We start from the raw sequence: 21,045 nt of genomic DNA on the forward strand, positions 1-21,045 counted from the left end.
TGCAGGCCTTCCAGTTTCACTGAATCAATGTGCTCCAGGGTTACCCAGGGACCTTAGCCCAGAAAATAAGGTGGGAAACGGTTGCATGTGACGCTCCTTGTCATCAGCCAGCCTCTACATGCTCACGAGTATACACATACGTGCACACACACATCATCACAGACATGGACCCACACGCAGAAACCATGTTTAGCTCATATTTGCTCTTCCTTGCCTAAAAGTATGTGGGGACTAATTTGACTTTGGAATCTGATCGTTGAGGTAAAGTTCAGATAGAAAAATAAATGCAAAGGCCCTAGATTTGATAAATGGCTTCCTATGGCACTTATCAAAAGAAATGCTTCTATGTATAAAGAAATATTTGTAATATTATATTAAAGTATAACCATATTGGGGCACATACATTCCTTTGCAACATGACTTTCAAAGTGAGCCAGTTGATTAATTGGCTTATTGATTTAGATGTTACCAATTTAAATATAAAAACTAAATTAAAAGTTATAAATCATTTGTAACATGACCAAATATCTCATATCGGGTTAGAAAAATTGGTATCTGTAATTGATAATAAATAATAGCATGGTAAATAAAATTTTTTACTGTCTGGAAGCACACAGCAAAATATGAGGATCAGTCATGTCCTAAGTGTCCTTGCCCCCCCTTAATTTCTTTGCTGTCTTAGCTCTCTGTTCCATTCTCAACTAATGTTGTCCCATTAATTGAGGAATTTTCAAGATTTTTTTATAGAGTTACATGTACCTCAAGCAATGTACAGTTAATTACTTATGAACATTAATTACTAGTGTGGTGAATACTTTCACATTTTATTGTCCACTTTTTTAATTACTCATCTATCTGCGAGTTTATGCATGTGAGCGCATTTCCTGCAGAGGCCAGAAGAGGGCGTTAGATCCTCTGGTTCTGTGCAGGAGCAGGGCGTACTCTTAGCTGCTAAATCATCTCTCTAGTCCCTCACTTCTCTAGCTTAGTGAAAGTAGGCTAAGGACCGCAGATGCTTTGGCTTTCCTGGTGCGGGGGTTACAGGTGTGCACCACCAGGCCTGACTCTGTGTTGTTTGATTCCCACCCTATTTGCTGCTTGCCTGTCTCCTACCTGGTTCCAGCAGCATCAATAACTGGTCCCTTGGCATGCGATTTTGACCTTTCCCTCTTGCTGCCCTGATGAAGGTGTGCGTTTGCAGTGTTTTCTGCGCTTTTGCTGCAGGTAGGTCAACCTTTAAACACCTGCTAGGTAGAGTCTCTTCTCTTTATTTCAGTTGATTAATGGGGGTGAAGATGTGCTGGTATTTTACAACGACAGAGCATCATTCCCTATCCTGCTGAACATGATGTGCTCCGAGAGAGCCCGCGGGGACGAGAGCGGCCCCCTGGCCTACCACATCACCCTTGTGGAGTTGTTGGCAGCGTGTACTGAGGGGAAGAATGTCTACACCGAAATCAAGTGCAATTCTCTGCTGCCTCTGGACGACATAGTGAGGGTGGTGACCCATGACGACTGCATCCCAGAGGTCAGCCTGACAGCCTCTTACCGTCTGTAGAATGCCCTTTAGTCTTAAAGTTCACCTGGATGCCAGGCATCCCCCACAGTAATATTTATGATAATATCTCATACTTAGTAGAGGAATTAACTGTACGTAGTTATGTATTCTGCAAAGAGGAAAAGTTGCTAGTTTTTATTTGCACAGAAGGAAGGCAGTCCCCTTGCCTGAGAACTGCAAATGCCTCTTAAAGTCTGCACGTGGTGGTGGGCTTAGAGGGAAGGTTCGCTTGTAGTTTTTGAGTGTGAAGCTGGTGGCTCATCGGTGAATTGGTCATTGGCTAGCAAGCCTGGGCTGCTGCTGCAGGAGGTCACCCTGTTGCAGAGAGTGTGTGTCTTCCTGAGAGCGTGCCACGTCCTCTCTGGGCCTCTTGTCAGAGGATGGTTAACTGCTGACCATAGTGAGGCTTCCAGGAGCACGCAGAGCAATCATTGCTTTCTCTTCTGCTATTATGGTATGCAACGGCCAAGTTCATAAATGCGTGTTATCCCTGAAAGACGTAAACTAAAAGGAATGGGGGGAGGGAGCAGTTTAATCCCCATTCACGTAGCTCTGGGCCGTGACAACACAGTAGTGGATCAGAAGGGCTATTTCTGTGGATTGTCAAGGGTCCTTCTTGCCTTGGTGGGGCTGAGATGAGAGGCCGACCGGCGGGGTGGAGGAGAGGAAGTCTGTGGGCTGTGCCCTCATCTGGTCCTGGTCTTGGCCATGCCTGCGCACGCTCAGTTCCTCTAAGGACTCACCGCACTGGACTGATTACCCTCCCGCTTTTGATAAGGATCTGAAGGCTTTGCTTCCTCAGAGGTCAGTTCTCTGGCCGTGCACATCTCTAGTGCAGAGCTGGCTGTGTGACTTGTGTTAGCTCTCATGCCTCCCCCAACGGACCGGCTCGGAGGGTAGAGGCTAGGTGTGGTTTCACTCATCATCTGGGTGTCTCAGGCCCAGTGAGTCACCAGTGGGTTGGGTCCTTAGCCACCATCTGCTAATCGTGTGGCTGACTCCAACAGCCACTTAACGTTTCCAGCACTCAGTTCCACAGTTTTAAAGTAAGATGACACCGCACCTGCCGATGAGGAACATTAGAGGATTGCGTTCAACGATGCGCGGTGGCATGGGGAAGGCTGAGGGTTTCCTGCACTAAGTGCCAGCTGCTGCGGAGACGATGGTGGTCAAGGCCCATGTGTCTCAGCTCTTCTTACCCTGAGACCAGTCTCGACACAGGCGCCTGCCATTGAGGGCTTTTTTCTAGACTTAAGCGGAGTCTCAGGAAGCTCTACAGGCAGGAAGGTCTACCCTTGCTCCGTATGGCTGTGCCTCAGAGTCCAGGAGTCCCCTGGAACAATTGCCACAGTTCGCTTATATATACACAGCCTTTCCCTTTGCAGTCTTTTGACTTTTGAGATCTTCCTAGTGTCTCAAAGGTGATAGGTTTGCTTTGCGTAAACCTCTCCCTTGCACAGGACTCTGTGGGCGTAGGGGAACGGAACCCCAGCACATAGGGTGGGCTGGCTGCTAAAGAAAACAGGGATCCTGCACATGTACAAAGCAAACTGTAATCTACCATAGGAGCCTGTGCAGACAGCACTTTGTAGAACAGAAGAGGCAGCGGGTGAGAGGCTGAACTTGCCTTTGTGTTTGAAACCCGCACAGGTCAAGATTGCATACGTGAACTTTGTCAACCACTGTTATGTTGACACCGAGGTGGAGATGAAGGAAATCTACACAAGCAACCACATTTGGAAGCTATTTGAGAATTTCCTGGTGGATATGGCCAGGGTGAGTTGACTGCTCCTCCTGTGGGGTAAGGGTCATCAGTATTGATTGGGATGGGCTTTGATTGAGCAGGAAAGAACCAGACGAGAACCTGCAGTTAAACCAAAGACATCTTCGTTTGTCTGCTTTAGTCATGATGCTGTGACTGAGTTCCAGGAGATCGTGCGTGATGTGGCACGTTTGGTTTATGCCTTTGTAAGTGACCACATGTGTCTGGAACTTTAGGAGCCTTGCTACGTGGGGCAGAGGAAACATCTGGCCAGGCCGTTTCCTGTGTGACCTCTTTCCCTGCGTGCAGTTAAGCCACAGCAGGAGGAGGTCTCAGGTGGGCTCGGAAGGACCCTGACTCGGCTTGACTGGACGCCTCCCGACTCCTGTGACAGTCTTCCCTGGCTCTGATAGCTCCATCATCTGGACTTTTCACTATGTGCTCAAGTCACTTCGCTTTTACTTTGAGTCCGTTTCCCTTTCTTAAGCTGGTAGGTGGCATGCATGCTGGACGGCATTTTATAGCCACTGGCTGGCAGGCCTTTGCTCTGGGAAGATGAGTAAACCATGAGAAGATGATGTCATTTCCCCTTTCTGCGTTTTCCCTTTGCATGGTGAATCATTGCTAACACGCAGGGGCCTCTTATTTTATTTTACATTTTCTCAAACAAGGCCTTATTCCTTAGCACAGGCTAGCCTGGAGTAATCCCATCCTCCTCAGCCTCCCAAATGTTGGGATTACTGATGTGAGCCACCACACCCAGCTCCATCATTGTAGTTTTAAGATAATAATAAGTTCCCCCTTAACAACGAAGGATGTGAAAGTTGAAATAAGGACTTTGCTAGGAAAGGTGGGATGCCTGCATCTCCTTGGACTTCACACAAGTTAACGTGACCCTTGGGGCTTCCTGTTCCTCCAGCGCTGGCAGTTTACACAGGCCTCTTCTAGATGCCTTTAGGGATGGGGACCAGTGAAACCCCCGAAACATTTCTCCCCAATGGCTGTATCTGGCAGTTCGTTGCCTCCTTCAGCTCTCTGGAGAAGGGACTGTGAAGTGCATGCCCTTGAACTTCCGCTGTAAGCCTGGGCACTCAACATGGTCCCTGGGTGGTGCGGTGGGTCACAGGTTCTTCTGGGCCGGGAATCTCCCTACTCAGTCAAGGTGTCCAGGCAGAATGTGTTTCCTTTGCTTTGGTGGTGATAGAGCGAACGGGTTCCTCGCCATGTTGAAGTGCGCATATAGTGTGATCTTGTTTTATGTCATTTCTGTGTGACCAGCTACCAGTCTCTATGTCCTTTCTTAGGTAAGTCACAGCCAGAGAAAGCGTCCTGTCTCTTCCGTACTTAGAACATGTCACTTATGTTTGTTGCCACTGGCCTGTGGAAACCTTGGCTCTGACCGGCTGTGGGCAGCTCCCAATGAGTCCTTGAAGCAAAGGACACTTTCTGGCCTGATGACTGGGCTTAAAATTGCATGCGCTACAGAGATGACAGACAGCTCTGCAGCTCGGGCAGCCGGGTGCCACTGACCACAGATAAGCTTGAGAAAGACCAAGGGCACGTTCTCAGTGGAGCAGGTTATGGAGCTAAAATGGATTTCATGATTTTAAAACCAAAGACAGCTAGTGATAGCTGCCTGATCTAGCTGCTGTTGGAAACGCTCTTTCCACTTACAAATTTGGAAGCTGTTGTGCGCTTTGTTTTACTGAGTTTGCTAAAGTGGGTGATTCGTGCTTTTATTTATTATATAAAGTGCTATTTATAATATAAAGGCTGCAGGAGACTTCCTGGAACCCCGGCTGTCTCGCTGAGTCTCACCTTGAGGCTGAGCTGAGTCCAGAAGCCTTTGTTCCTCCTGGCTTCCTCTTTGTCCCACAAAGCAGGGCCCTTCTCTGGGTGGGTGTCAAGTCTCCTGCTGCTTCTAGGAGGAGGAAGCTCTGGGACGGAAGGTCCCCTCCTGCCTCTGCAGAGTGAAGGAGCCACTGAAAACCTTCACATTCTTGTCACAGAAGCAGCCAAGGTGGCCTTCCAGGACAGCTTTCCATGCAGACAGCTGGGGCCTGCTCCGCCCCTCCCCCCCACCCATTGTTGGTCCTGGGGCCACACACAGAGCCACTGCAGCATGTATGGCAGCTAAGACAGGGCCTCAGGTCCCCACTGACTCTGCCTTTCTCTCACTGCCTTGCTTATACTGGGAAAGGCAGTGGAACCGCTCTGTCCCTGTATTTACTTACAATAAATACATTTTCCCAGGGACCCCGGGCAGAGACGGTGAGGTAACGTGCAGTAAGATGTTAGTACCTACTGCACTTCACAAAGGGCTTGGTGACAGTGTGTCATTAACAGGATTACCACAAGGCCATGAAAGCCTTCTGCGTAGTTCTAGGAGCTCCCCAGAGACCTAATTGATACTGATGACATAATGACACTGAGAATGGGGAGAAAAGACTTGTCCACACAGACAAGAGCCAGATGCTATGTTCATAAAGCCAGACTAACATTGTTGGGCATGCAGGAAGCAGCATGCACTTGAAGCCAGACCTGAACAGCACTAGACATGCGTGCAGCCAGGTATGCAGGACGCTGGACATGAATTAAGCTGGAAGTGAACATGCATGAAGCCAGGGATGCATGTATCAAGGCACGCATGAAGTCAGGTACATATGAAGCTAGGTGTGCACGAAGCCAGGCCTGCAGGGTGCTAGCGTGTGCACGAAGCCAGGCCTGCAGGGTGCTAGCGTGTGCACGAAGCCAGGCCTGCAGGGTGCTAGCGTGTGCACGAAGCCAGGCCTGCAGGGTGCTAGCGTGTGCACGAAGCCAGGCCTGCAGGGTGCTAGCGTGTGCACGAAGCCAGGCCTGCAAGGTGCTAGCATGTGCACGAAGCCAGGCCTGCAGGGTACTAGCGTGTGCACGAAGCCAGTTAGGCGTGAAGCTGGGCATGAGCTAAGCCAATAGCTGAATAGGCGTGAAGCCAGGTGTCTTAGCTCTGGTTTCCATGGCTATGAAGAGGGAACATGTCTGAGGAAAACATTTCATTGGGGCTGGCTTCCAGGTCAGGGTTTCAGTCCACTGATCTCATGGCGGGAAGCATGCCGGTGTAGAGGCAGACATGGTGATGGAGAGGGAGCTGAGAGGTCTATACCCAGATCAGCGGGGCGGGGGGTGGGGGGGTGGAGGGCAGGGAGACAGAGATAGACAGAGACAGACAGACAGATAGACAGAGAAACACACACACACACACACACACACACACACACACACACACACACACACAAAGAGAGAGACAGACAGACAGAAAAAGAGACAGAGACAGGGACAGAGAGACACAGAGAGACACAGAGAGAGAGTGAAAGACACAAAGAGACAGAGAGAAAGGGAGAGAGAGAGAGAGAGAGAGAGAGAGAGAGAGAGAGAGAGAGAGAGAGAGAGAGAGAGAGAGAGAGAAGACTGGGCCTGGTTTAAACATTTGAGACTCCAGAGCTCACCCCCAATGACAGTGCTTTCTTCAGTAAGGTCACAGGTCCAAATAGTCCACTCCCTATGATCCTATGAGGCCATTTTTTTTGAGACAGGGTTTCTCTGTGTAGCCTTGGCTGTCCTGGACTCACTTTGTAGACCAGGCTGGCCTCAAACTCACAGTGATCCACCTGCGTCTGCCTCCCGAGTGCTGGGATTAAAGGCGTGCGCCACCACGTGTGGCCGAGGCCATTTTTATTCATACCAACAGACCAGGTATGCACACAGGCATGCCTGAAGTCAGACACGCATGAATCCAGGCACTGTGAAGCCTGCACGCACACGTGACCTGATATAAACTGCTGCAGAGGAAAAGAATCAGACTATGGCACTAACCGCAAACTTGTAAACCCTGGAGCTACTGATGACATCAGAGAGGAGTGGTGAGGAGGTGCAGGGCTGAGGGCACCCGAGATCGCAGGGGTGAAGGAGGAGAGTGGTCAGGGCATGTGGCCTCATGTCCCGTTCTTAGTTTCCAGCCTCTGCCTGTATATTTCCAATACGGACGTCCTTACTATTTTGACATGCTTTCTCCACGACTTAAAATTTAAAGAGCCCTATAATGCCTCAAAGTTCTTTCTTAGTTATAGTTTCTACCCGGATTTCACTTGAGCAGCAACATGAGGCCGTTCTGTTAAGCAAAAATGTCGTGTATACTAGGAGGAGTCATAAATCGTGCTTGCCAGGCCAGCTTTGAAATGACAAAATCATGAAACGTAGGAACAGCAAGATGGACTCATTCATAATTTTGCTCCTAGAGTGCAGAGACATACTTCCAGCTGTTTCTCCTGCTTGTTACAGAACAGGAAGGAAGGTTTCCCCCCTCACAGCAGCTGTTCAGTGTGGCCCTCGTGTCTCCCAGCGTTTTACCTATGTCTCACACACTGGTCCTTCTGTCGAGTTGTGTCTCGGGTGCTGTTCCCACATCTTTTGGATTCCCTCTGTTCGACCTGAGCCTACACAATTGTATTTTGGTAGCCATTTGGAGAACAGTTTATCTAAAAGACAAATGATGTCTCGCCGCCAGCACCTGCATGGCGTCTGCTTCCCTCCGTGCCTTTCTGTAATCAGCTCTGCCCAGTCTGGGGGGTTCTCAGAAAGCTCCTGGGGCCACCGCCACCATCTTCATGGCCTCTATCCCTTATATGGGACAAGGACTCGGGAGACGGTCCAGGGGTAAAGGCGCTTGCTGCCAAACCTGGGAATGTGAATTTGACTGCCAGATTTGACACCCAGAACAGACGTGGTGGAAGGACAGACCAGACTCTAACAAGCTGTTTAATATATTTAAAAATAATTTTAAAAAGATACATAGAAAATCATTCTTGAAAAATAGCTTTTAATAAGCTGTGCTACATTGTGTCACGTGGAGTCCTGACAGAGCCAAGGCCCAGGATACAGTGTTACATTGCACACCAGGGGACTGGCAAGCTGCCAGTCCCAGGAAAGGTGTCGCCATCCTCCATACCCTTAATGACAGCCCACTCTGATCTGTGTCCTAATGCAGCTAAAATTGGTGCTGGTGGGGCAGAGCTGCGTTTCTTTGTCTTGATAACTGATTGTTGTGGCAGTCACAGGACTCGGCTCGTTATCAGAAAGCTTCTGGACGGGTGGACGGTGATCACTGCTGCTCTCACACTACAGCTTTATTTTTTTGGAGATGTTTCCCATTGTGCCATCACTTTCAAAACCTTACAGTGGCCAGCTGTGCTCCGAGTAATGTTCTGACAGGACAAAATTAGACCAAGAAATAATTTAGGCGGTGTGCCCACTCAGTGTCACATCAGCGTCCCATCAGTCAGTGCTTAACAAGACAGGGCAAGATACTTGGTTTTCAGATAGATCACTCGGGCCGCTCGCTCCCTTTCCCACACAATAGGAGGAGGGAGATAAGGAAGAATTTATATTTGCCAAAAGCATACTTTCCTTTTTTGTTTTTGTTTTAGATAGGATTAAACAAATGCTGTGTAGTTTTGTTGATTTTTAAAAGTTGAATTAGCTATTTATAAAAGTCATTTGGAAATGTTCTTTCTGTGTGGCTAGCATGGGTCTTCTGTAGCTTTCACCCCCTGCGTGTCCCCTTTTGCTCACCTGTAATCTGTTGATATTTCTAATGTTTATGCTGCATGATATGATGGTGATGATGCACGCCTGCGCCAGAGACGTCTTTCTGCACTGTTCTTGATGGTTGGATGGTGCATGTGTGCGTGTGTGCATGTATACGTGTGTATATGTATGCGCTCATGCATGTGTGCGCACACACGTGTGCATGTGTGCGTGTGTTTTGCGTGCATGTGCACGTGCGGTGTGCCTGTGTGTGTGTGCACATGTGTGTGTGCCTGGATGTATGTCTGTATGTGAGTGTGTGTTGGCTCAGGACACTCCTTTGTTAAGACCCTCCAAGGACTTCCTGCGCTGTCTGTGCCTTCTCCCCGTCCTCTGTGACCTGCTATCATCCTAGTCTCCTTGCAGCTGTCTCTCTGTCCTGTTTGCCGTGGTCCTCATGCTGTTTGTCCAGATGCTGCCATTTTAGCCCTGTTGCCTTCTCCTGAGAGGCTTGGCCCCAGGTCTTTTCTTCCTCTTAGGTCCGATCCTGTTTTAGTTATTTTTATTTTTGTCTCTATGGGGCAATATCTGGCGTAAACAACCTAAAGGAGCATTTATTTTAGCTCACAGCTTTGCAGCTTCTTCTATTACAGCAGGGAGGGCTGTGGAGGAGGCGGCTGTCACCTTATGACAGGTAGGAGGGAAAGACAAGACAGAGAGGACAGGAAGAGCCCGGAGTGGCCTACTTCCACCAGCCGGGCTCCACCTCCTAATGTTGCCACCAACTGCAAATGAACCTTTGGACAGATATTCCAAATCCAAACGTTAGTACACCATTCATGCCCACTTCACAGCGCAGATACATACGCCCGACCCATCTCTGAGAGCTGCTGTGGCCTTGCCCACCTCACAGCGCAGATACATACGCCCGGCCCATCTCTGAGAGCTGCCGTGGCCTTAGTCGTTCCAGTGTTGCAAGAGTCCAAGTTTAGAGTCTCCTCTGAGGCCCAACGAAAACCCCCAGTTGGAAGCCTGTGTTGAGTCAGTGGTGCACACTTCCTGGGTACAGCGACATAGAATGTACACTTCCATCCCGAAAGGCTGGAGTGGGAAGCAGTGGACCAAAGCAAGGCTGAAGCACACCAGGGCAAGCGCTGCATCCTGTAGCTTTGTATCTGGTTCAGGGATGTGGTTGTATGCTGTGGATTCCCACGGTGGGGCGGCCCCGCCCATGTATCTTTGCCATTTTAGCCCATGTGGCTTCTCTCTGCCTACGGCCTGCTCAGCGGATGAACTTGGCATCTCTAACATCCTTGGGTCTCTAGAGAGGTTTAGGTTTTGTCCTCACAGCTCCATATGCTGCATTTCCGGGGCCACTTACAGCGACTGCTCTGTCGTAGATGTCTGATGTTTCCGGCTTTTCACTGAAGTCTGGATGGAAGGCTCTACAGTAACTTCCACATGCTCCATGCTTACAGAATCAGCATCGTATGGCTGAGGTCAGGGCCTTCCACCAGCTTGAGCAGTGCCAGGGGCCTGTGGACTCGGGACAGGGGTCTTGAAGTGCCTGGACATCTGATTGTGCTGTAGCCGGTGGGCAACCATGCAGATCGCTTGGTGCAATCAGTTCTCTCAGTAGCTCTCTCACCTTAAGGGGGTCCTGTAAGCGTTCTACACGTTTGCACACCGGGCCAGTGATGCAATGTTTTCTCTGAGTTCCTGACATTTCCTCAAGCTAGCATTGTCCCCGTGCAAAGCACAGAGCGTTAAAAAATAAAAATAAAAAAATAAAACAAAACAACAACAACAACAAACGATCCCGTCAGCATCTCTCTCCCTGTTGTTGTGTGAAACACTCTGACAAAAGCAAGTTAAAGGAGACAGTGCTTATTGTGTCGTACAGTTCCAGAGTGGCCGAGTCCACTGCGGCAGGGAAGGCATGGGGCCTCTGGTGACGCTGCACGCACATGCAGGAAACAAGGTAGATCTGCAACTTAACTTCTACGACAACAGTTTTCAACGTGTGGGTTTCGACCCCTGGGATCGCATATCAGATTTTTTATATTATAATTCACAACAGTAGCAAAATTACCATTAGGAGTACCAGTGAAGTCATGCTCTGTTTGGGGGGTCACCACAACATGGGGACCGGCACTGAAGGGTCGAGGCGTTAGGAGGCTGAGAACTGCTGCTCTACGAACTTCTTCCCGCATGGGCTCTCCGACCCCTGATGGTTCCACATCAAATAGCAGGGCCAGCTATTCAGACATGCGAGCTCCCAGGGGACTGCTCTCACCCAAACCACGGTGGGCTCCACAGCCTCCCTACCGACCCCATTTCCCTCACCCCCACTTTAAGTCGCTACTTTTCACCACACCACAAGCTTTCCGATTGCTTCTGCACTGGATTTGTACCCGCTGTGTAACTACAGTGTGTGCCGTCATAAGTAGCTGTGCCACAGCCCGCAGGCTGCTTCACACTGAAGTTTACCACTTTATGCGCTCAAGGGAAGATTTGTTTTGGCTCCTGGTTTCAGGTGGCTCAGTCCACCATGGCAGGAAGGCCCGGCAAGCAGAGCAGCCTTCATCATGTGCTCAGGAAAAAACGCGCAGCGGACGCCCGCACCCGCTGGCTCTCCCCTTTCCTCCCCTACCCTCCCAGGATCCAGCCTGCCGCAGGACGCCACCCGCACTCGGAGCGGGGTTTCCTTTCAGTGGCTCAGAACACGAGTGCAGGACATGGCACACACCAGGGAAGAAAGTTTCATGCTGAGGGAGGCCATGGGGAGATCGAGTGTGACAGCGGCAAGAAAGGAAAAGCAGCTGCACTGACACGCGCTGCCAGGTCCGGGTAGCAAGGCTTCTGAAGGAGGTTCTGTGGGTTTGAGTTGCTCATACCTAACAGAACGCACGAACAGGTGGCTACCTGAAAAATATCCAGTCCTGTTCACAGTGTGTGCTAGTTGACACAAACCTAGGCATGCCCTTATATTTAGAATCTTAACTGAGCAAGTGCTTCCTACCCTTCCTCCCCAGGGTGATCAGCTCATAGGCATGTCTGTGGGGCATTCTCTTGCTTAGTGATCGATGTGGGAGGGCCCGCCTCACAGTGGGCTGTGCCACACGTGGGCAGATGGTCCTGAGTTGTGTAAGGGATCCTGCTGAGCGAGCAGTGCAGGGAAAGCCAGGAGGCAGCATCCTCCGTGGCCTCTGCTTCAGGTCCTGCTTCTCGGTCCCTGTCTTGCGTTCCGCCCTGTCCGCCCTTCACGAGGGACTGTGACCTACCTGCAAGGGGATGTCAACCTTTTCTTCCCCAAGTCGCTCTCGGTAATGGTCTTTATTACAGGGATAGAAAACAAACCAAGCAACAGTGTAAGGAATAGGAAATAAAGCAATTTTAGGTATCATTAAGTTGTCAGAAGTAATTATAGCTTGCAGGTATTATAGCAGTTAGTTCCAGCAGGAAGCACCAGGCACATTCTGAGGGTGTGAGAAGGTGTAGGTGAGCACCCAGGAGTTAATAAGGAGGCAGAAGGGTTACCCCCCAGCGCCGGAGAGGCAAGGGAGGGCATATCCCTGGAGCCTGGAGACTTGGAGTCCTTGAAGCAGAGCAGTGGCAGTGGCAGTGGGGGGGGGGTGGCAGGGGTGTCCAGCATTGGAGGCTGTGATTGGCCAGCTCCCCTGGTTAGCTGAGCCCCAGCAGGAAGGAAGAGCTGGCTGGTGTTAACAGAGCCATCCTGTGTCTCCCCAGAAGGCTCAGTCATTGCATACAAATTCATATCAGAGGGCTCAGCTGAGCAGGCACAGTGGAGCTGTCTTCACACCCGCACCTGGAGACTTTACCTGTTGGTGGATTTACTGAGTACCCTGTGTTTATCTGCACCTCTTCCAGGTGCTGAATGACAACATTCTCCCTTGGCCTCCTATACTTTGTAGCCAAGAAGTGGAGGCAGCCTCCTTTCTTATTGAAACAAAAGTAAAACAGGCCGTGGAAAAGAAAGGGAATCAGTAATATTGTATATTCTATATAATCGCCAACATATGTGAATGAATTAAAGAAAACCACATAAAGACTAGCTGAAAGATGATTTGTGATTTTGATAAGGTGACTTCAGGGTAATTTCAAAAATATATCCAAGCATGATCTGCATTGCAGTGATGGAAGTCCTATAGGCTTTTCCATTGAGAGGCCAGGCAAGGACACCAGGTGGGCATATTTTATAGGACCAACCTTAGGTCGTTAATACATGCAAACAGATCAAAACTTTAAAAATACATGTCTCATACGGAAAAGAGTTCATTCGGTTTGGCCATTTGGTTATTTTGAGCCACTTCCAACCTTTGTTTTTGTTAAAGAGTAAAATTTGAAAGTAGACAAAGAAATAACCATGTTTATTAGGTTTTGTTTGTTTCCTGGTAAGTGTTTCAAGCTTTAATAAGAGGCCCCATCCACTTCCTGGGGACCCTCAGTGGGACCAGTGTGGGGGGCCAAGAGAGAACGCTGCTGGCCAGTATCTTGGAGAGGAGTAGGTCTGTGCGGTTTGTAAGCACAGGCTTTTCAGTAAAGCCATGTCTAGAAATGAATACTTTCATTACCATGCTAACTCAAAAGGGAATCTCTGGGTGGTGCTTTGCCCGTGTCCAGCTTAAAGCAACATAGCACAATGTGTAGTAAGTCCAGAGCCCAGCCCCCTCCCCCCCCCACGGCACAGGCTGTGCCTGGGCAGAGGTCCTTGGGGCAGCCGTCCCCTACCCCCTCTACCCCCCACAGTGGACTGTGCCTGGGCAAAGAGGTCCTTGGGGCTGATGTGTAAGAGCTTGTCTGCCTCCTGCTGTACAAAAGGGATGTTTTAGTCCATCAGAAAAGTTCAGCGTCCTAAGATGCAAAAAAGAAGTAAACTCCTAACTGATGCCTGTCGTGGGAAGATCAATTTGATGTCAGTTCTGGGACCATGCTAGATTTTCATCTTCAGTCCGTGCTGCCCACAACACAGCCTGACCTAACCTTAAACGAACATAAGAGCCATCGAGCAGAGTCGTTGATGCAGAGACAGTTCCCACAGTTCCCACCGATCTGCGGTCTCACCCTGTGTGGTCACATGTCAAGAGATGGACCATCTCAGAAATAAACAGTTCATACCTTGTATGTTTTGAGGAGTGTGATGCTGCCCCATGCCCTTTGGTCCAGGATTAGTCACATTGTAGGCCTCTGGCTATGAGATCAACTGTGCTGCAGTGGTGTGCCCAGACAATCACAGACTCAAGAGACAGGAGGGGCAGTGGGACAAGGAAGCTCACATGTGCCAAGGAGAATCTGTACAGTGCTTCTTGTGAGTAAAAAGGTGACTGAAGTGAGGGAGAGACAAGGCTGAGGGGGGGGGGGAGAGAAAACAAGAAAACAGTCATTTCATTCACTCTTATAATGTATCATAATTTTAATATTTATGTTATTATTAATCTATTTCTCTGCAACATTTGTGAGTCAACCTTTGTCATATTATTGTGTATGTGTATATATGTATATATGATGAAAACACTGTGTCTGGGATTTGGTGTTTCTCTCTGGGGTCAGGGTGTGGCCTCTGTGGCTAAGGCATTGGCTGACTTGAAAATCTGGTTCATGTAGAGGTTGCTACTTGCTGGGACAATGGTAGGATTCCGTAATTAGATATAATTTATTTCCTCTAGCTATACTGTTCCTCAAGAGCATTAGCTACGTGGAAATTTTTTTTTTAAAGATTTATTTATTTATTTATTATGTATACATTGCTCTGCCTGCTTGTACCGCTGCAGGCCAGAAGAGGGCGTCAGATCACATTATAGATGGTTGTGAGCCACCATGTGGTTGTTGGGATTTGAACTCAGGACCTCTGGAAGAGCAGACAGTGCTCTTAACTGCTGAGCCATCTCTCCAGCCCTACGTGGAAACTCTTGTTCTGAGGATGTTATATCAGAGCGTGCCATTTATAGAGCAAGGGAAAACGGGTTACCCAGATGGAAGGAGCTTAGCAGTAAACAGATCCTGCCCTCTCCACTCTGCACATCCAGTTCTGGTATTAACAGTCCTGTTTTCCGAGCCAGCAACTCTGGAGCTCGTGGGTTGAGAAGGGAATTTTTCTCTTTTGTGAATTTGTGTGAAAAGTTTTAGAGTCGTATCAAATTAAATCATATCCACTAGTTCTTTTGATGAAACGCCTTATTGAAAAGTAAAAAATTACAGAAAAATTTGGGTTGCTCAAGGACATCTGGGACACATGGCCACCATCCCTGGCCTCTCACCCTTTGTCCGTATTTGTTTTCTTTGCCTGCCTCGGTTTCCAATCTTTCCTCACACCCTCTGCTCCCCTCTCTTCTTGTGTCCCGTGTGTTTTCAGTCACCACCCTTCACTTTCACAATCTGTCAGCCTGACATCTGGAAACAGAGTTTGGCAAAGGGGCTTCATTTCAGTCAGACCTAAGGATCCAAGCAAGGCCTTGGCTGCCTGGGTCCTCCCTCAGCCTGCTCAGCCATAAGCAGCGCTCGGCCAGCTTTTCCTCCTGTAATACCCACTTTTCTTATTTCTGCCTAAGAAGCAGCAACGATTAAAGGAGGAGCTTATTTCTGCTCACAGCCAGGGCTACAGTCTACAAGAGGGGAAGGGATGATGGCAGGTGATGGCTTGAGGGGCACACCTGTGTGGCTGGGGCTCCTCCTCTCACACCTTGGCCAAACAGGAAACAGAGGAAAAACAGGAAGTGGGCAGGACTCTGCGTCACAGGCATGTCGGACCCATCCGTGACCACTGGGCCAGAATCTGCAGAAGATAGACACCACATTCATAGGCTTACTTAAAACATTATGGGATGCTTTTGGTAAGTTGATAGCACAATTGTCAACATAAACGACAGTGTCCTCCCACCACATAAAAACGTTGGGCACACTCCCATGTTCTTCCAAAATAGCACCACCAGTTGGGGACCAAGTCCCAAGGCCCCATAGAGGACATTCCACAAGCAAATGTCAACACCTCCAGTGGGCACCTGCTGCCTCTCCATGTGGGCCCAGAGAATGCATGCAGACACAGTGGCCACGGTGTCCTCTGTCCCTTTATAGTCAGAATGGCTCTTTCCTCTTTGGCATCCTCTTAGTGAGTGGAAGTGGCTTTCATCAAAATCAAGCTTGGGGCTGGAGGAGGGAGAGGTTGGAGTGCAAAAAATAAAGAAAACAGCAAGTTAACCCCGGGCCGGGAGGAGTGAAGGACCAGTGGAGGCTGAAGTGACAGAGCTTGAAGGGAGCTGCCATACATAGACTGCAGCTTCAGCCTTTGGGTCTCTCCGCAGCATCACAAGTGTGTGGGGAACGCTCGCCTGGCGGCTGTTAGAAGGCCCCTCTGCAGACTGATAACGCAGGCTTGGTGCTCTGTTTTCTCTCCAGGTCTGTAACACCACCACAGACAGGAAACACGCAGACACCTTCCTGGAGAAGTGTGTGACCGAGTCAGTCATGAGCATCGTGAGCGGCTTCTTCAACTCGCCATTTTCGGATAACAGTACCAGCCTCCAGGTGCTGAGCCCAGTCCCCTAGAGCTCTCGGCTGTGCCCGGGAGCACTCAGTTGTGTCTGAGAGTGCTTGTCTGTGCCCAGGAGCACTTAGCTGTGCCTTAGAGTGCTCGGCTGTGCCCGGGAGCGCTCGGTTGTTGGGCACTACTTCCTCTGTCCGGGGTGAAACTGCAGCTGGCATTTCACCTTTCTCTCACTTGAGCAAACTTCATTTTATCATTAACATATATATATAGTGACGCAGGGGAATGGGGTTCATGGTGACATTTTCTGTGTATACACCGTTTGTTATATTTTCTCTCACCCTCTGCTCTTCTGTCTTCTTGTGGCCCCCATGTTGTCTGTGTGGCTCTTAGCTTTTACAGTTTTGCCTGTCCTGACTCACTTTGAAAGTTACACTTTAGCAAGCAGTCCAGTTTATGCATCATGTAATCAGATAGAAAGATCAGAGCCATGCCCCCCCCCCCACTGCCTTCCCACCCTTTCTTCCTTCTTGCTGGTCCCCCACCTACCTAAACGTATTTATGCTTTTCAACCTTAAATGTCCACAGATAAGGGAGCAGCAAAACACATTATGGCGTATCTGTAGGGTGGTGTATTGAAACTCACATTTCACAAGGAAAACCAATGGCTAAGAAAGATGATGCTCAATGACCAGAGCCCCACAGGATGGCACTAAGTGTCACCCCGTCTTGGTTGTGTGAAGACCCCACACTCACCCCTGTGTGACTGTGTGTCCTCACTGCAGATCCTGCCAACCTTCAGTCAGCGGTATCAGAAAAAATCACTGTACCGAACACGTCGAGGTTTTGGGTACTCGTCTGTGAATGTAGAATAATGAATGATTCCTCACACAATATTTACAGTTATTAGGAATTGTAAGTTACATACACAGACTAATGGAGGTTCGATGTCTTTTTATGTGTCCATTGGTGTGAGAGGTAACTAAGATACTGACATCGCCTTTCTCCCCATCAAACATGGGAGCCGACCTCTGTTGGGTCTGAGATGTGTGGACCCTTGAACTTGCATTATTTTCTTTTTCTTGTTAGGGATATAGTTAAAGGGCTGAGGAGGTGGCAGAGTACTTGTGGTGAAAACACAAGGACCTGACTTTGGATACCCTAGTGCAGCTGTACAACCTGGATACCCAAGCTGGCGGCCTGTGCAGGGTCAGAGACAGGTGGACCCTGGAACTTGGAGGCCAGTCGGGTCTAGCCAAAGCAGCTTCAGGTCCAGTGAGAGACCCTGCCCACCAAAGAAGGTGGAGAGTGACTGAGGTCAACCTCTGGCCTACACACACACACACACACACACACACACACACATACACATACACACACACACACACACACACAAATATAGTGAAAACACAAATGATTACTTTTCTGTGATATCTGACATGTTCCTCTCGTGTTATTGCCTTGTTTTGTGGAGTTAGGAGTTTGTGAGTGATACTGAAACACATAACACAGTGCGGTACTTGATTGTATGGTCCAGCTTGCTAAAGTATAGCTCAGCTCCCTCGTCTGGCGTGCGAGGGCTTAGTGGCTCTGTGGCCCGGGGCACAGAGTGACCACTCTTCCTCCGTTTTCAGACCCACCAGCCAGTCTTCATCCAGCTGCTGCAGTCTGCCTTCAGAATTTACAACTGCACCTGGCCTAACCCGGCCCAGAAGGCCTCAGTGGAGTCCTGCATCAGAGCCCTGGCTGAAGTGGGTAAGTCGGGGGGAGCTTTGACCTCACACATTTCCTGAGGTAACTGGGCTTGTGGCTAAGAAGAGCTACACAAGCAGCTTTCCTGTCTAGAACCTGACAAAGAAATAAAACCAGGCAAAGGTTTTTGTTGCTGCTGTTGTTGTTTTTAAGTTGAAGGGCAGTGTTCAGCAAATGACCATCAGAATGGCAGGTTTCTGGAAGAAAAATGTATCCATATTTCCAAATGTCAATGTAGTATTTACTATATGTGAGACTTTGGTATGGCTAAGTGAGGTTTTAAATGATCTTACTTCCAGTTGTGGGATAATCTTATTTATTAATAACAGTCCAATGGCATTATATCTTTTTGTGGCAATAGACATCTTTGAGGTTTTTTTGTTGTTGTTGTTTTTTGTATTTTGGTTTTTATTTTTTTGGTGTTCCATTTGTATAAAATTCTGTATCCCTTAAAAGCCTATCACACTGAAGTCTTCATAATATAAATGCAGTGGCGGCAAGGGGTTTGAACTCAGGAGAGTGAGTGTGAGAGTCCTCATAGGTGCCCCACTCTGTAAGATCATGCCTTTTGTAGTCTTGTATTAATGGTTAAATAGCTTTTTTGTGTATAACAGGTGTGTTTGTGTTTTATGTACGTGTGTGTGTTTGTGTTTTACGTGTGTGTGTGTGAATGCAGGCACATGCTAAAAGAACAAGTGTGATCAGAAGTCGTAAGCAATCCTGCCCAGACCTGCTGCTGAGCAGATGATGAGAGCGGGGCTTCGGCATGTGTCTCCGCTGTGTTTGCGTGAGGGCGGGGCTTCGGCATGTGTCTCCGCTGTGTTTGCGTGAGGGCGGGGCTTCGGCATGTGTCTCCGCTGTGTTTGCGTGAGGCTGGCTGCCGTCCCCCTCTGCTGTGTGGCCCCTTCTGTCTTACGCTACACAACCAGTTTCTGTGGGCTCCACACTGTAGTCCCATCACTTGGGGCGGGGTCAAGACAGGAGCACCAGGAGTTTAAGACCAGCCTGGACTATATATTATAGGCTGCATGAAACCCTATCTCAAAAACCAACAGAAATATGTTTGTTAAAATTTCCCTGTGAGATCCTTTTCCTTCCCTCCCCTCCGCAGTGGGCCTCCGTCTCCTCTCTGCCTATGTTTCCCTGTGGTTTTATTTGATTCCGGCTGGTGCTGTCATAAGTATAACCCTGACCTCGTTAGGCTTGAGAAACACTAACCGTGACGAGACTGTCGAGCAGACACTCACGGGGGCTGGAGAGACAGCTCAGCAGCTAGGAGTGGCACTGTCCTTGCAGAGGACCTGGGCACCGCTCCCAGCACTGCACATGGCGGCTCTCAACAGCTTTGTATTCCAGCTGCAGGGGACCAGAAGAGGACAGCTCAGACATATATACACACACACAAACTGTTGTTAAAAATAAAATCACCTTAAAAAAAGACACTCATACAAAGCTGATGGCATGCCATATCATATGCCATGCTGCTGTAATTGTCACACCGTCACATCATACATCAGCCGTCATATGTCATCATGCGCTGTATTATAACATCATACGTCATTTCATTTGTATGATTGTGTAATATCACACTATCACTGCATATCACCCAATCATATCTATCTTCATTGCCTCATATCATCACGTTATATCAAATATATTGTGTCATATATTGTACTATTTCATATTGTCAAATGATATCGCATTTTATTGTCATGTTATAAATATTATATTATGATTAGATTGTGTCCTTTCCTCTCCTGTGTCATCATGTCATATCACCATGCCATGGTTTATCATCATATATGTCATATGTCATACTATATCATATTGTCACATAGTATCACATGCCACTGTATATGTAGCATGATGTCACATCTCAACCACATCATATTGTATCATGTCATATATCAAATCTTCACATAGTACCATAACCCATCATGTATTATCATGTTACATTATTATATCATAACATGAAATCATATCATTTGATTATATCACATCTTTATCATGTCACATGTATCATGTCATGTCATATTATCAACATATATTGTCATACAGATGTATATCATATCATTTTGTAGTGTATCAGCCTGTACTGTCACATCATATGTCATTACACCATGCCTTATTTATAATCATAGCATATCTCTATGTTACATCATATATCCATACATCATTAATATTGTCATATCTAGCATTATATACCGTGTCACGTCATGCAGTGTCATCACGGAGTTCCTGTTCAGTCTTACAGTTCAATCGTATGTAAACATAACTTCGTATCATGAGATTTCTCCTATTTGAAATCTCTCGTTTCTCCTTTCCTTACTGTTGGTTTCTCATCCATAACAGAGAGTCCGAGAACAGGGACTTTGCTGTATTCGTCTTCAGGGCCTGGAAATCTGTTTCTGATACACAAGATAATAAACACATTTGTTACTTTTTCATCACTGTGACAAAACACTTGACAGAAACACCATAAGGACTGAAGCGTCCCTGAGCGTCTTGGGCTGGCACTTTGAGGGCGCAGTCCATTGTGGTGGGGACAACATGGAGGCAGTGTGTCTCTAGCTGTGGCCACAGGAGCCCAAGGCAGCTGGTCACCTTGCACCCGCAGACAGGAAGCGGAGACACATGCATGTCGGTGCTCGGCTCACCTCCTTTTTGTTCAGCTGGGGACCCCAGCTGATGGTTGCCACCGCGTGCAGAGTGAGTCTTCCTTTCCTGGTTAAATTTCCCTGTAAACACCTTCACAGATGCACCCTAAAGTGCCCCTGGGTGTTTCTAGCCGCTAACAATGACACGTTAACCATCACGATAGGTTATGTTGACTTACGGTGGTCTCTGGTGACAGTGCCTTGGCTAGTATCAGAAGGCAACGCGACAACCTGCTTAGTTGCTGTTCCTCAG

The 21,045-nt window shown here is 48.3% G+C and overlaps 1 protein-coding gene across 2 annotated transcripts in view; it reads left to right on the forward strand.

The window, feature by feature from the left end:
• ITPR2 (inositol 1,4,5-trisphosphate receptor type 2) overlaps positions 1–21,045 on the forward strand; it is a 409,555-nt gene that overhangs the window by 179,088 nt on the left and 209,422 nt on the right. For both annotated transcript variants that reach the window (XM_084764875.1, XM_084764876.1), the window contains exons 31-34: positions 1,277–1,528; positions 3,209–3,334; positions 16,296–16,424; positions 18,018–18,138. In XM_084764875.1, the coding sequence (XP_084621001.1) occupies positions 1,277–1,528; positions 3,209–3,334; positions 16,296–16,424; positions 18,018–18,138 (628 nt within the window). The remainder of the gene's footprint in view (positions 1–1,276; positions 1,529–3,208; positions 3,335–16,295; positions 16,425–18,017; positions 18,139–21,045) is intronic.

This window comes from Acomys minous (genome assembly GCF_964271855.1).
Source record: "Acomys minous genome assembly, chromosome: 17".
Classification (NCBI taxonomy): Eukaryota; Metazoa; Chordata; class Mammalia; order Rodentia; family Muridae; genus Acomys; species Acomys minous.